The sequence below is a fragment of the Scyliorhinus canicula genome, chromosome 1 (genome assembly GCF_902713615.1).
Source record: "Scyliorhinus canicula chromosome 1, sScyCan1.1, whole genome shotgun sequence".
In the NCBI taxonomy this organism is placed as follows: Eukaryota; Metazoa; Chordata; class Chondrichthyes; order Carcharhiniformes; family Scyliorhinidae; genus Scyliorhinus; species Scyliorhinus canicula.
The window spans coordinates 66,196,094-66,212,670 of NC_052146.1; the positions used below are offsets into that span (position 1 = coordinate 66,196,094).

Genomic DNA, 16,577 nt, shown 5'->3' on the forward strand with positions numbered 1-16,577 from the left:
AAGGTTGCTTCTTTCCACATCTTACCCCAAAATAAAATCAGACTAGAATATTTATCAAACCAGGTTTTTGTGGAAGAGAGATACCTCTCTGTTTCACACCATCTTCTGATAAAGAAAATTTTGTCTGCATTTCCACCATATGTTTGCCCACATGTAGAGAGTGCACCATGCAACAGCCATATTTACACTACTTGTCAACATACCTGCTCAGTGAGTGGCAGAGTGCAGTTTATATCCAAACGGTCATCTCCTTCCAATTTCAGCAACGAATTTCCCAATAACTTCTGCAGGAATGAAAAGTAGTATGAGAGTGTGGGTGCACAAACACACATTAGTGATCCCATATTTACACAATTTGTGCAATTCATCGAGGCAAATGTTTGTAAAATACAATGGAGGAGCAGAGAGAGGGGAAGAGGAACAAAGAGTACAAAGGCACAGAAGTCACAAATTGTTTTTAAACAAATACATATACTCCATAAAAACCTACAAACCCTACTTATAATTATAGGCGAGGATTGTCTTCTTCCTAAATCAATCACACTAGTATTTAGACACTCCAGTCAGTTCAGATACAACAAAATGTGGCAGACCAACATCAAGAGAGAATAGAGACAATGGAAGTTATTTTGCATTAGATGGCATCAAGCAATGGTTAGCACGCCTTCAGAAACAAGCATCACAACAAATGTAAAAGAACCAGATTAGAAACTCAAACTTTTTTAAAGAGGCAATAAAAAAAGTTACCAAGATTCAGAGATTATAAAAGGCTTCAACTGTTAGTGAAGTGCTTAAAAAAAAACACCACTCCAGCTTATTTCTGACTGAAGTTCAAGTGATTCATGTGGGGAGAGAGGAAATTGAACATTGAGATCACGACAACATTGAAGGATTACTTTTTTTTAAATTTAGAGAACCCAATCATTTTTTTCCCCCAATTAAGGAGCAATTTAGCGTGTCGAATCCACCTACCCTGCAACTCTTTGGGTATTTTTTAGAACAGTACAGCACAGAACAGGCCCTTCGGCCCTCGATGTTGTGCCGAGCAATGATCACCCTACTCAAGCCCACGTATCCACCCTATACCAGTAACCCAACAACCCCCATTAACCTTATTTTTTAGGACACTAAGGGCAATTCAGCCTGTCCAATCCACCTAACCCGCACATCTTTGGACTGTGGGAGGAAACCAGAGCACCCGGAGGAAACCCACGCACACACGGGGAGGACGTGCAGACTCCACACAGACAGTGACCCAACCGGGAATTGAACCTGGGACCCTGGAGCTGTGAAGCATTGATGCGAACCACCATGCTACCGTGCTTGCCCGTTGTGGGATAAATCCCACGCAGACACGGGGAGAATGTGCAAACTCGACACGGACAGTGACCCGGGGCTGGGATCAAACCAGAGTCCTCAGCGCCGTAGGCATCGGTGCTAACCACTGCGCCGCCCTAGAAGGATGAATTGAAGCATGGGTCTGAGTTCCATCTTCACCAGCAGAGATCGAGACACTTCTTGTCCTTTGCCATGACTCCAGGATTCCCTTTAGTTCTGGATGGACAAACTTTATGCTTTTTCCTGGCTCTCACGGTTTGCTGCTTCCCTACCACGTTGTGGGATATGGTTTATGTAAATATCCATGAACAAGTGTGAAAACAACAAATTTATGCAAGTACAACCAAACAATTTCTCCCACTGCATTATCTCCTCCAGAGCATGGTTCACAGAATGTAAGATTTGGGATCACCATTTTGATGGTCCCTTGTTTCAGAAGAACCCTGGGAGGCGAGTCCTGTGTGGATAGTCAGATGTGTAAGCTGCATTGGTTCCTGGAAAGTCAAATACCTCCTTTCAGGTGTATAAAGTATGCAAGTGGTTGAGCACAGCCTGAGCAGTTTCACATACTCTCAATTTTGCATGGGTACAAAGTGTGTGTCTCCTTGAAGTCTATAATTATTAGTGTTAAATAAGTCATATGAGAGACAGTTTCAAAGAATTTCAGAATTGCCTGCAAAGCAAGGTTTAGGATTTGCGTCACGAATGAACACTAACTTGGTTGACGTGCCTCAAAAAGATCAAAGTCTGAACTGTGCATAAGCAGCAAGCAAGACAGGCACAGTCAACAGTGCAAACATTTTACCTTCACCAACTGGACAAGCTCGTCTTCTCTCCGGGTAACTTCAGCCTATTACATAGTGACACATGGATCATTCCAAGGTTACAGCACATGCTTAATTAGGTACATGAACAACCAATGGCAAACAAGCCAAATCACTGGATAACATAAAACATAAAAGAAACGCCAACTTGCAATGAATGAAATATGAACAGATACTATCTACTGAATACTTACAGCCGCTGTCTCTGCTTTTTCACACGACCTTCGTCCGCAGGCCACAACAGACTCTAACACATTGGCCCAACGCTGTTTGTCTGGAAAGCTTGGAGCAAGCATGTAGAGTGTCTGACCAGGCCAGCAGGTCGTGTGGGGTTGGGATTCCAACTTCAGTATATAAGGCACATCTACAGAAGGAGGAGAAAGCTGAACATAAGAAAGAAAGAGTGGCAGAAACCAGCAATAGTAAAGTTAATGCTTCATATCTTGGAATACAACTAAACCATTATTGGGGACACGTGTCATTTTAAGGCATTTATGTGGCTTAGCGTTATACATTTACCACCAACTTTGGGGGGTGCTCCTTTTAGACCATTTAACCAAGAAGGTAGAGGAGTTACATTTCCTGCCTTGTAGAGTGAAAAGTGGAAACATCCTCTACACATCACCTGGAACAAGCAACTGGGAAGCATTGCAAGGCTGATACCTTTCGAGATATTTCTGATATCATTTCATGGCTCCCATTTGTGCTAACCACCTGTTTGAGCTGGCAAGGGCAGATGTCACATTTTGTGCATGGAGAGAGAGTGGGCTGGAGAGAGTGGGGGATTTGTTTTTGGAGGGATGGTTTGCCAGCCTGGAGGAGCTGAAAGAGAAATTTGGGCTGTTGGGCGTGGGCAGCTTTGTTAAGAGGGTTTTTTAGTAGGGGTGGCACGTGGCACGCTGCTCAGCACTGCCGCCTATGGCGCTGAGAATCCCAGCTCTGGGTCACTGTCTGTGTGGAGTTTGCACATTCTCCCCGTGTCTGTGTATGTTTCACCCCCCACAACCCAAAGATGTGCAGGTTAGGTGGATTGGCCACGCTAAATTACCCCTGAACTGGGACAAAAAAATTGGGTACTCTTAAATTAATTTTTTTTTTTTTTAAAAAGAGGGCCCAATCATCTTTCTTATTGGAGCGCATTCTCTCCTGTTCGGGGTCGGAGGAGAAGGGCAGTCTGTCTGGCGTGTACACATGGATATCGGGGGTAATAGTTGAGTTCAGTGGAACGGGTGAAATTGGAGGAGGGAGCACGCAGAGGGTGAATGCTATGTCGTTGTGTGCGAGACTGAACCTTATCCAGTTAAAGGGAGGGCGAATTCAACTAAATGGGAACAAAGTCCCATAGCGAGCGTGTCACAGCGCCGAGAAAAACATGGCAATGAAACACCACTCCAGTAAAATAAGGGACCTCAGTGGGAACACATGGCCAAGGCCGCACTTAGCTCCGTTTTCTACACCGGGGAACTCCGCTCGCTGGAACTCCTCCTTGTAGCGTGAGAAAATGGCGTCCCGATCTCAGAGGCCCCGACATGACCCCGAGCCCCATGCACGACGGGAGGGTCCGCGGCAACTCCCCGCATCAACCCCCCCCCCCCCCCCAAAAAAAACACCCGTGCAGGGCACCTCCGGCCGAATCACCAGCAGACAAACAAATGCTAGTTTGGCACCTTGGCTGTGCCAGCCTGGCACCTTGGCAGTGCCCTGGCCATCTTGCAATGCCACTTGGGTACCTTGGCAGTACAGGCTGGTACCCAGGTAGCTCTGCCAGGATGCTAGCCTTGCAGTTATAGGTGACCAGGCTGGCAGTGCCAGGCTGGCAGTGCCAGGCTGGCACCAGCAGTGCCAAGGCACCACCCTGCCCAAAGGGCAGGCATCTGGGGGCCTTGATCCCCTGGGAAACCCCACGAGTGTTGTTCCATCTGGTCCCTGTTCGTGAGTTTTTAAAAAAAAATACTTCATTCATAAAATTTATAATAAACTTTGCAGAACATTTCAAATTGTCTAGACCAGGGGTGGGCAAACTTTTCCGTGCAAGGGCCACATTCAGAAATTCACAATTTTAAAGGGCCGCATAGTATATTAAGTAAAATAATTACTTCACCCGGTTATGATTCTGGGCGCCTCATATAGAACATAGAACAGTACAGCACAGAACAGGCCCTTCGGCCCCCGATGTTGTGCTGAGCAATGATCACCCTACTCAAGTCAACGTATCCACCCTATACCAGTAAGTAACCCAACAGCCCCCCACCATTAAGCTTAAAAAATAAAAAAAATAACAAAAATTAAAATAAAAAAAAAAATTTTTTTTTTTTTAATGACTTGGTGGGCCGCATATAGACCTTTGGCGGGCCGTAGTTTGCCCACCCCTGGTCTAGACTGTACATTCCCATCTAAGTTACATTCATTTGTCTTTCTTCAATTCAATTGGGATAACGTTACACACGTATCCTACTTTAAGTTACAGTTCTTTCTTAAATATTTACATTGCTTTGTTTCTTTTATACATTGTGGTATTGAAGACCCGGACCGAGGGGCTTTCCACTGTTACCCACCCCTCGGTGTACATTTGCTGGTAAGACCTTACACAGAGGCCTTTCCCCATTGCCTTGGCGGCAGCTGCCCTGAGCTTGAGTGCATCCCTCAGCACGTAGTCCTGGACCTTGGAATGTGCCAGTCTGCAACACTCGGTTGAGGACAATTCTTTGCACTGGAAGATCAGCAAGTTTCGGGCAGACCAAAGAGCATCTTTCACCGAGCTGATGACCTTCCAGCAGCAGTTGATGTTTGTCTCGGTGTGTGTCCCTGGAAACAGTCCATAGAGCACAGAGTCCTGTGTCACAGAGCTGCTCGGGATGAACCTTGACAAATACCACTGCATCTCTCTCCAGACCTTCTTTGCAAAGGCACATTCCACAAGGAGGTGTGTGACTGTCTCATTTCCCCCACAGCCACTCCGAGGTCAGCGTGCAACGGTGCTGAGCCTTCGGGTGTACATGAAGAATCTGACAGGGAGGGCCCTTCTCACCACCAGCCAAGCTAGGTCTTGGTGCTTGTTTGAAAGTTCTGATGATGAGGCATTCTGCCAGATGACTCTGACAGTCTGCTCAGGGAACCATCCAACATCCTCCAGAGTCTCCTTTTCCCTGAGGGCCTCGAGGACATTACGTGCTGACCACTGCTTCATTGCCTTGTGGTCGAAGGTGTTTTCCTTCAAACATTTTTCCACGAGGGACAGGTGGTACGGCACGGTCCAACTACTTGGAGTGTTCCACGGCAATGAGGCCAGGCCCATCCTTCGTAACACCGGGGACAGGTAGAACCTCAGTATGTAGTGACACTTGGTGTTTGCATACCCGGGGTCTACGCACAGCTGGATGCAGCTGCACACAAAGGTGGCCATCAGGATGAGGGCGGCATTGGGTACGTTCCTCCCTCCTTTATCTAGAGGTTTGTACATTATGTCTCTTCGGACCCAGTCCATCTTGGATCTCCAAATGAATTTGAAGATGGCCCGGGTGACTGCTGCGGCGTAGGTCCGAGTGATGGGCCAGACCTGCGCCACATACAGTAACACAGAGAGTACCTCACACCTGATGATCAGGGTTTTGCCCACAATGGAGAGGGAGCATTGCTCCCACCAGCCCAGTTTCTGTTTTACTTTGGCAATGCGCTCCTCCCAGTTTTTGGTGCACGCCCCAGCCGCTCCGAACCATATCCCCAGAACCTTCAGGTTTGTGAGTACCAGTGCTGAACGGCACACACCCAAGGTCTCGGAGGCAAAGGGGACAGATCCCAACAATTGGGTGTCTCGGGAAACTGCATATTAAAGTGAGACTAGCTGTCACGATCTAATATGCAGATTTTCTAAAATGTAATCCCTCCGACAATGGGCAGGATTTACATTGCAATGTAGATTTTGCGAGGTGTTGCGAGCTGGGTAGGTCCCAGGAGTGGGGTCTCCCATCCATGCTGTGTCACATCAAGCTGCTATTCGGGCTAAGCATGGCCGTTGGATCACACCCGTAGTGTTTTGAGCACACCTCACTAAGGCGAGGGAGAATCCTTCTTTTTAGGGGGTGGAGGATAAGTGTGAGCGCTGTTTTAGGGGGTCCGCACACCACACACACATGTTCTGGTACTTTTCTAAGCTGGAGAGCCTTTTTCGACACTATGTCGGTGATCCTAAATATTTAAGCCAGAACTCTGCCCCCTGGTGGGTATTTTTGGGGTTTCGATATGCCAGAGTTGTGGATTTGCGTGGGGTGGATATCCTGGTCTTCACTTCTTTGGTGGTGTGGAGGTGGATCCTGTTGGGTTAGAGGTTGGCTACACCACCAAGTGCTTTGGCATGGATGGAGTTTTTGCACCTTAGATTTGATGGGATTTGTATGGGGTTTGTGTGTTTGGTTAAACGTACCTGTTTGTATATTTTGTAATCATGTATAAATTGTTGAAAAATGTAATAAAAACATTTCCAAACAGAAACCCCAAGGGCGGTATTCCCCCCCCCCCCCCCCACGTCGGGTGGGAGAATCGCCGGGGCGCCGTGCGAATCGTGCCACATCACCCCCGCACGTGATTCCACCCACCCCCCCTGCCCACCCCCAAAACCAGCGGCACGAGAATCGCGCCGGGCGGCTCGGAGAATCGCCGCAAACTGCGAGCGCCGATTCTCCGGCCCGTATGGGCTGAGCGGCCGGCAAAAAAAATGACAGTCCCGCCGCCGCCATTCTAACCTGCTGCTGGGCCGGCAGGGACCTGGGGCTTCAAGGGCCGGGAGCGGCCTGTGGGGGGGTCCCAACCCCGGGGAGGCCCTCTGGTGGCGGGCCTCCTTTCTTCCACCGGCGAGCCCGGATCCATCCGCCATGTTTGTGCGGGTCGGCCTGGGGGAGGACGGCCACCGCGCATGCGCTAGTTGGCGCCGGCCCAACTGCACATGCGCAGGACCCAAGGTGCCGCGTAAAGTCTCTGACGCCGCGCCGAGGCCCCGCCCCCATAAATCGTGCAACGCCCCTGCTTGCCCCACGGAGGGGAGAAAATAGGGGTCTGGGAACGGGCGCCGATGCCGGAGTAAAACACTCCAGTTTTTACTCCGGCGTCGGCACTTAGAGTCCCATTGGGAGAATCCCGCCCCAAATACTTTCTCAGTGGTATTTGTTATGAGCCAGGGTTTAGAGAACCCCAAAGTATATCATGGAGTTCACCTGACCCACAACTTTTAATAGATTGCGGTTATGGGGAGCACACAGGCCTACTTTACAGGTGTGATGCAACAGAGATCTACAATACTTTTAAATTAAAACAATGTTTATTTATGAAACCAGTTAACACTTTATAAACCCACAGTTAACATCTTAACAACTATCAACACCAATAATCCCCCAAAGAATACAGTACTCGATAAATAACTCTTAATCTTTCCTTGCAACATCCATAAGACAAAAAAACCCTTTTTACAGAAACACATCAGGTTTAACTTCCCTACAAAAACCGGTATTATTTTTAAATTGCCAACGGATCTGGAGAGTCTTTAGATTGAAGAGAGACTAATACACCTTCTTGCTGTGATTGCAGCTATCCAGCTCTCAAAACGAAACTAAATCACACCTTGTAGAAGACAGCCCAAAGCTAAAAAGCAGACAGACAGCCCAGCTTCACCCACACTCTGACATCACTGATAAGCACCCATTTCTTAAAGGTACATCCACTACCGCTATTTTATAAACACCCATTTCTTAAAGGTACTCTCGCATGACATAGGCAAGAAAGTAACTGTGAGAAGGAGTATCTTTTGCTTTATATGCCTGCCTGTTATGAGTCACACGAACTACAGTATTTTTTTGCCTCAGTTTCTATGGTAAGTTTCAGGAAATCTGTGCCTGCAATGTTAAATGTAAATGATGGTTGAAATACACATTCAAATCACTAACCTGCTCTTCGGGTGGAGTTACGTGCAACCAACCAATAGTGGCAGGGTTAGACTTGGAAGTGGATACGCTTTTGGACACCCGACACTTTTGCCCAATCCCCAATGAAACCTCAACGCACGCACTCAATACTAAAAGTTCACCCTCCATCTCAGTAATAAAAGTTATTCAATTAACTGATTCAATTTACACAAGGATCAAAAATCATGCTCTTTTATTCTAGCACTAAAGGACAACTTTTTCCATTTTTTTAAGCAAGTCGAACTGGTCTCAGCATATTTCGCATCTCCAATACCGAAGGAGGATTAACGGTTCAAGTTTGCTGTTAAAACAGAAGTGAAAGAACTATTCTTTTGCCCATGGTATTTTTATAGAAGCATCTTGCTTCAAACATGTTTCTGCTGTAACATTGTTCCTTAAATCCGGATCCTGTTTTGAAGAAAATATAGGGATGATCACTACTGCTTGGCACAATCTTGGAAACAGCCATTCCTATAAGCTGCTTCTTTAACTTTCTCTCAGATCCAGTGTTTATAGAATATCTCATCAGAAAACATCATTGTTATGTACTTGATAGAGTTCTTTATTTTCCACCAAATACCACAGCCCAGTCTTACCTGTCTTCGCAGTGTTTACAAGTTCAGAGGCTCCAACAGCTCCGTGAACTGTGACATCTCCATCAGGCAGACATAGCTCAAACTCATCAATTGGTCTTTGTCCTGCAAGAAGGGAAGGAGGAAAGGAAGCATTATGCTACTTGGAACATAGGAATTAGGAGTAGGATTACACAATTCTGCCCCTAGAGCCTGCTCTGCCATTCTATATAATCATGGCTGATCTCATCTTGGCCTCAAACCCACCTTCCTGCTGCTCCCCATAACCCTTTCATCCTGTTACCAATTCAAAACCTAGCCATCTCCGCTTTAAATCTTTTAGTGTTCCGGTGTCCACTGCACTCTGGGATCAAGAATTCCACAGATACATGACCCTTTGAGCCAAGTAATTTGCCCTTATTTCAGTTTTAAATCTACCACCCATTTTCCTAAAACAATGGCCTCTCATTCTGGTAGAACTTCCAACAAGGGGAAACATCCTTTCTACATCAACCCAGCCAATCCCCTTTTGCAACTTATATACCTCAATTCTCTCTTATTCTTTTAAACACTAAACATTCTTCTAAGCAACCGTATTGAGGGAAGCATTTTATTCTGTGGGCACAAAATCATTACTCATTTCTTTTCAGAACCTTAAAAATTAGAAACTACAGATCCACTTTCTTGCAAGTCATCAGCATTTGTTATATTTCTGACAGCAAATCAAATTCTGTACGCCAGCTCGCTGTTAGTTTGGTGGTCTAAAATCAACCAGCTTGGACAATTTTGATTTGTTGTCCTCTCTCTGCAGGCCAACTACTGCTTTTACCCTCCTGTATTCACCAATGCTGTTTGACCTGAAATTGAATGATGCACATCCAACTCTTCCACTCTGTCACATCTGGTACTAAATTTGGTCAAAAACACAGTGGCTTGGTAAATTCATACTTGGCATTTTCAACAGTAATCTCTGGCGCAGTCCTCTGACACCCAAGCTTCACATTATTGGAAAATAGGCAACAGATTTTGTGCTGCTTTAAAGGTCTTCTGATCAGTTTCCAAATTTATCCTTTAACTTCTATAAACTTTGATGTACAATTGCCAGACTTCCTAAACACAGTGCCAAATTATCGTCCTCAATTTTTTCTGAACATACCACAATGGAATCTACCACAATGGAGTCATTCAGCTTGATCAACTCGGCCTCCGTAATTCTATTAAGGCTTTTGCTCTGGATAGCATTCCTTTCATCCATCTTAATCCCAATTCAGTTTTTATTCTGCTGGAAAATTTGCTGCGTCTCCTTATTGTGAGAGATTTTCCAAATAATCTTCAAACTACATTTAAATCAATATAATAGTGTAGCGTTCTTAACTCGCAACATAAAACGTCAATTTATAAGCTCTGTATTAATCCATGATCAGTGGTAGGTATGCTTTTTAAAATGACTGCAGGCAGTACGGTGGCACAGTGGTTAGCACAGCTGCTTCGCAGCAGCAGAGACCCATGTTCAATCCCGACTTCGGGTGACTGTGGAGTTTGCTCATTCTTCTTGTGTCTGCATGGATTTGCTCTGGATGCTCCGGTTTCCTCCCCCAGTCTAAAAATGTGCAAGTTAGGTGGATTGGCAATGTTAAATTGCCCCTAGTGTGGTTACAAGGATCGGGTGGGGCATTGGGCCTAGGTAGGGTGCTCTTTCAGTGGGCTGGTGCAGATTTGATGGGCTGACTGGCCTCCTTCTGCACTGTAGGGATTGTATGATTCTATACATTATGCATTTCTTTGCCTTGGAACATCTAATTGCTGATTCAGACATCATATAAACCTTCACATACTGGGCTAGAATGCTTCAAATGTTCCCACAATATGCTACATTTAGGAATATGTATATATTTAATCTCCACTGCATCGCAAACAGCAACAATATAGAATCATAGAATCTCTACAGTGCAGAAGGAGACCATTCGGTGCATTGAATTTGCACTACCTTCCAAAAGAGGACTCTGCATAGGCCCACTCACCTGCCCTATGCCCGTAACCCTGTGCATTCATCATGGCCAATCCACCTACCCTGCACATTTTTGGACTGTGGGAGGCAACTGGAGCACCAGAGGAAACGTATGCAGACTCGGGGAGAATGTGCAAACTCTACAGTCAATCACCCAAGGCCGAAACAAAACCCGGGTCCCTAGCGCTGTGAGGCAGCAGTGCTAACCATTGCGCTTCCCTTAAAAAGGACAACATGAAAAAACGGAAACTAGGAAACAGTAAAGCAGGAAAAAAATAGAAAAAGACAAAATGGAAAACATAAAAAGGAAAATAGAACAGATTCAAAATCTAGCACAAAGCAAATCTCCAAGTTCTGGCCTCTCGAAGTCACATTTTGTTCACTGCCCCAACATGGCTAAATCCACCAAATACAGCAGGAGCATAACTTCTGGCACTGCTTGCTGAATATCTACTTTAGATTCTTCCTCTTATAGAAGCTCTATCAGGAACCAAAGGATCATCATAAGATGCTGCCGGACCCAGGCTGTGTATCAGATTAACATATCTGAAATATTACAAAACATATTCAATTCTTACCATCTATTGAATCGTTTTCATAAAGGAGAACTTTTGATCCTTCCAGGATAATGTACTTTCGCTCCCAACCTTGTTGCCCTCGTTTCCCATTTCTGACAAGACAAAAGACCATAATGAGGTGGCAGAAGTCAGCGCTACAGCCACACACTTGGGCAATATTTAGAGCCAGCAAACCAACAAATACTTCAAGGTACTAAATTCAAGAACGTTTACTGAAGCTCACCTGGAGCCATTTTGAAGGCAAGATCCAATCGCCAAGAAATTTTCCCAAACACATTCCAACAGAAAGGCATGATCAGATGATTGCATTAAGGATCCCTTAGAAATCTTTAGCAGGAGAATGTAACATTGAAATGATTTGTGGTGTAGGGAAGAAGACATTTGTTGAACCAGCTTTGCCATTCTAAGCTAACGACCAGTGATCCCAGTTCTCTCCCTAATACAGAACACGAGTCTCACTGTTCCTATCATAAATAATTACAACATGACTTGACCATTACTTGCTATCATGAAACATCAGAATTTAATAAAATTAAAAGCTTCGTTTTTGCTCGCCCTAGTACAGAATTGCTTTGAAATATCTACGCTTGTTGCAGATCTCTCAATATGGAGGACTGTGCAACTAGATTTTTCGGAGTACATAGTGAACAAAAAACCATCACTTCAGTTTCTTTACCTGCATCCCCCATTCTTTTATAAAGTTTCTTTCATGCTCTAATCTAATCAGTTCTATATTTTGTCTCACATTTTTAATGTAGGAAAACAATCTTTTCGAGACAAAAGAAGGAGCATGGTACCCTACTTCCTGGACATTTGATTACGAAATGCACTAAGTGAGATACTTAATCATATGGACTGGGATGATATCAGGTTAAATTCCACGTGGTAACCAACCTAAACTGGGGGCTGGTGGGAAAGAAGGAACGGTAAAAAGACCTCAGTGACCATAGTCTAGAAAAGGATGAAAGAAAAATCATTTTGCCGCACCCCCCCTTTCCTTGGAAGGAGTACGCATATAGATATCAGAAGCGGACAAAAGTTAGCTCACTGGGCTAAATCGCTGGCTTTTAAAGCAGACCAAGCAGGCCAGCAGCACGGTTCAGTTCCCGTACCAGCCTCCCCGGACAGGCGCCGGAATGTGGCGACTAGGGACTTTTCACAGTAACTTCATTGAAGCCTACTCGTGACAATAAGCGATTTTCATTTTTCATTTTCCCTAACAGATGCTAATTTATATTAGAATAGAATAGAATAGAATAGAACATTACAGCGCAGTACAAGCCCTTCGGCCCTCGATGTTGCGCCGACCCGTGAAACCATCTGAAGCCTATCTGACCTACACTATTCCATTTCCATCCATATGTCTATCCAGTGACCACTTAAATGCCCTTAAATTTGGCGAGTCTACTACTGTTGCAGGCAGGGTGTTCCACACCTCTAGAATTAGCAGATCTCCTTAATAGGAGAAAACACAAATATTTAAATCACTTTTGACATGCCGATTTATTACCATCCTCTTATACAGGGGCTGGTTTAGCTCACTGGGCTAAATCGCTGGCTTTTAAAGCAGACCAAGCAGGCCAGCAGCACGGTTCGATTCCCGTACCAGCCTCCCCGGACAGGCGCCGGAATGTGGCAACTAGGGGCTTTTCACAGTAACTTCATTGAAGCCTACTCGTGACAATAAGCAATTTTCATTTCATTTCATTGTTACAGAGAAAGACAGGCATGATGAGGTCTCGCTAGCCAAGGTACGGTAAGAAGGAAAATAGAGAAGAACTGAACTAGTTCAGTAAAAATTATATGGCTATGAACAATCATCCTGTCATAAACATTAAAACCCATCCTCGCCCCGATCTATCTCATTGTATGAAGCAAATGTTGAACCGTTTTAAACCCACAATAGCCTGAATCAGTGTGTCTCAACCTCCTCCTCAGATCATGAAAAATATTAAATACAAATAAATTAGAAATGTTTACTTAATATTGTATTGAATGATGTCTGCAAATTGCTGAACTCAGCACAATTTTTAAAAAATGTATGCTGAACATTCAGTTACAGAACAGCAGATTGAAAACCCAGATATAAAATTAGAGAGCTGCTCAGGAAGAACACGAATCTCATCATTCCGGTCATAAATAATTACAACATGACTTGACCATTACTTGCTATCATGAAACATCAGAATTTAATGAAATTAAAAGCTTCGTTTTTGCTCGCCCTCGTACAGAATTGCTTTGAAATATCTACACTTGTTGCAGACTGTGCAACTATGTTTTTCGGAGTACATAGTGAACAAAATACGATCACTTCAATTTCTTTACCTGCATCCCCATTCTTTAATGCTCTAATCTAATCAGTTCTATTTATCCATCTCTCCTGTCAAAATGCGTGTAATTGGGCTGCAATGCCCAAAGGCTGATGCACCAGCATGTTACAAATACATAGCTCTCTGCGTAGATGACGCATTTCTTTCTTTCAAGTTGTCACTTCTGTTCTGAACACCTACTCCAGCCAGTGCCCCGTGTTATTTTTTCACATGCAAGAAGAGACAATATAATTTCTGCAGTAGCAGTGGGTTGGGCCTCCTGTCATACCACCAGGCCCCTGTGATGAATAGCAGCTCAAGAACAAAATTGAAACGAGGAGAAAAAATAAGAGTGATCCAGACATGGAGAGCGAGTGCATATTAATTAAATACGTGGAGAGTCATATTATGAAGTAGAATTTTCATTATAGGCACTCAGGGCAGTCCACAATTATTTTGTATGAACCCTATCAATGCAATGCAGTGCCTTTGACAGCTCAAAAAAGCCGGGGTGTTACTAGATTATGTGTTTTAAATCCTCAAGTAGGGCTTGAACCAATGGCCTCTGATTTGAGTGACTCACACTGATACCCAGCATGCAGTCAGCACCGACTGGAAGTATTTGGGGAAAATGTTAATCATGGATTCATTCCATAAAGAATTAAAGTGGATCCACTTTGTTTAAGCAAGGGTGCCAGAGTAAGGAGGTTTGGTTGCCAAGGTGCCATCCTTGCAATCTTCCTTTACTTTCAAATACGGGTAGCACAGATTATGAAATCATAGAATCCCTACAGTGCAGAAGGAGATCATTCGGCCCACTGGGTCTACACCGACCCTCTGAAAGAGCAGCCTACCTAGGCCCATTCCCCTAGCGTATCCCTGTAACCTTTGGACACAAAGGGTCAACTTAGATTGGCCAATCCACCTAACTTGCACATCTTTAGACTGCGGGAGGAAACTGGAGCACCTGGAGGAAACCCACGTAGGCATGGGGACAAAGTGCAAATTCCACACAGTCCCCTAAGGCCGGAATTGAACCTGGGTTCCTGGCACTGTGAGGCAGCAGTGCTAACCACTGTGCCACCCGCTGATTGCCCAATGATTGCCTTAGATTGAAAGGGTTGTAGCCTTTGCTTTGGAAGTGTGCATTGATATGCATGACCTGGTGTTGGCGACCAATTGAATATTGGAGTGGGACACATGAACAGAAGCAGATTTATTCAACTCGTATGGCCCTTTCAGTTCACGTGAGATATGAGACTGTGCCCAACGGTTGGCCACATAGATGTCATAAGTGATCCACTTGCACTTTGCTGTAAGTGCGAAAGATAATGAAACAGTTTGTTCTGAACAATGTATCTGTCATCTGTTAGATACATCAGTGCATTGTAAATTTGGTTATATTACAGATAGGACCCAAGGGAATTGAGAAGATGCCAAGGGAAACAAATTTAAAAGTGGTGTGACCTAGTGGTGGGAGGTCTGCAGGTCTGTTTGCAGCAAATTTCTCTTAAATATTTCTGGTGGACTTGAAGCAGTTAATACATCACCAGGAAATTGTGCTTGGAGCTGTAGATAAAGTTGCTCGAGCAATAATATATATTTTTTCCCCCACAGAGGATGGTGAGTGCCTGGAACACGTTGCCAGGGGAGGTTGTGGAAGCAAATACATTAATGGAATTCAAAAGGCATCTTGACAAATGCCTGGATAGGATGTATAGAGAGGGATACGGCACAAGGAAATGCTGAGGGTTTTGGCCAAGGTAAGTATCATGACCGGTACAGGCTTGGAGGGCCTGTTCCTGTGCTGTATTCTTTGTTCTAACACATACGTACAGTCCACCTCTGGTGTAATTAGATCTTCCTGGTGTTCTTTGTTCTTCTTCCAACAACTTCAAGTAGAGGGGAGCAATATTCATAGTCTTGAACTGCAGCAACCATGACTGGAGCTGACAATCTTCAAATTTCCCAAAAAGGCAACGCTGCTGCCGCCTCAGGATTCCAGGAATCTTTCATAATAGAGCGGTGCATACCAAAGCCCCCATTTATATGGACGACATCAGTGTCCTGATGTCCTCTTGTACATGCTGTTTGCGTGTTGTAGGGTCCCCAAGATTCATACAAAAGGAAGAAAGCGACCGGTAAGAGTTAGAGAAAGAGAAAAGTAAAATAAAACAAAAACACAGATACAGAAACATGAATAAATGTCTAGAGCCATTGTGCAAGAGGGAGGAAAAGCACAGAGGAAACAAAAAGACAGAATGACAAAGAATTACTGATTTGAAACAAGCAGACAGAACGAGAGAGAAGCAGACACACTATTATTTTTGTCTGTGAGCAAAGTCACGGGGTATCAAATAGTTTATTCACATTTTCCAAGAGAAGAAATTCTCCCAAACCTTACATTCAGCTTCAATTTATTAAACTTTTGCCAGTTTCTTCGTAAAAATCCACTTTAGTACAGTTCACATTAGGGACACTGCCCCATTGAGGAATATTCACCTGGGAACTTTCATCCAGCTTTCCAGGTGCATACCAGCTGCTGGATCTTTTAGCTGCAAGCCTGGTGAATTCATTTTGTCACGGCAAAATGCTTTTGTGAAATGTGTAGCATATTCTACAGGGAGCCCACATGTTGCTGGTAGGCAAGAGGAGCACTTAGGATGGCACATCACTTGACACTCTAGGTAAAATACAACACACATTGATTAATTTCAGATTAATAGGTTCTACTACAAACCCAACACTACTCTCCGTTAGATTCACAAAGGAGGGTTGAGTTCAGTCCTAAAAGTTATCTTTATTAAGTTTTTCCAAACTGGCACAGATGAGAGCCATTTCTTAAACTTCTTAACCATGAGTCACTAGTAGCTGAGCGTGAATACTCCATTCCCAGATTACGGACAACATTTGCACTTGGTTGACCACCAACAGGTATGTTAGATTAGCCTGGAAGAGACTGAAGCAATTGCAGCGGCTCCAGGGAGGCCCCCCGAG

At 44.5% G+C, this 16,577-nt stretch overlaps 1 protein-coding gene across 4 annotated transcripts in view; it reads right to left on the reverse strand.

Moving 5' to 3' along the window:
• cita (citron rho-interacting serine/threonine kinase a) overlaps window positions 1-16,577 on the reverse strand; it is a 278,500-nt gene that overhangs the window by 51,148 nt on the left and 210,775 nt on the right. For all 4 annotated transcript variants that reach the window (XM_038792114.1, XM_038792104.1, XM_038792084.1 and 1 more), the window contains exons 35-39: window positions 16,083-16,263; window positions 11,272-11,363; window positions 8,710-8,811; window positions 2,357-2,526; window positions 204-284 (exon numbers count right to left, since the gene is read on the reverse strand). In XM_038792114.1, the coding sequence (XP_038648042.1) occupies window positions 204-284; window positions 2,357-2,526; window positions 8,710-8,811; window positions 11,272-11,363; window positions 16,083-16,263 (626 nt within the window). The remainder of the gene's footprint in view (window positions 1-203; window positions 285-2,356; window positions 2,527-8,709; window positions 8,812-11,271; window positions 11,364-16,082; window positions 16,264-16,577) is intronic.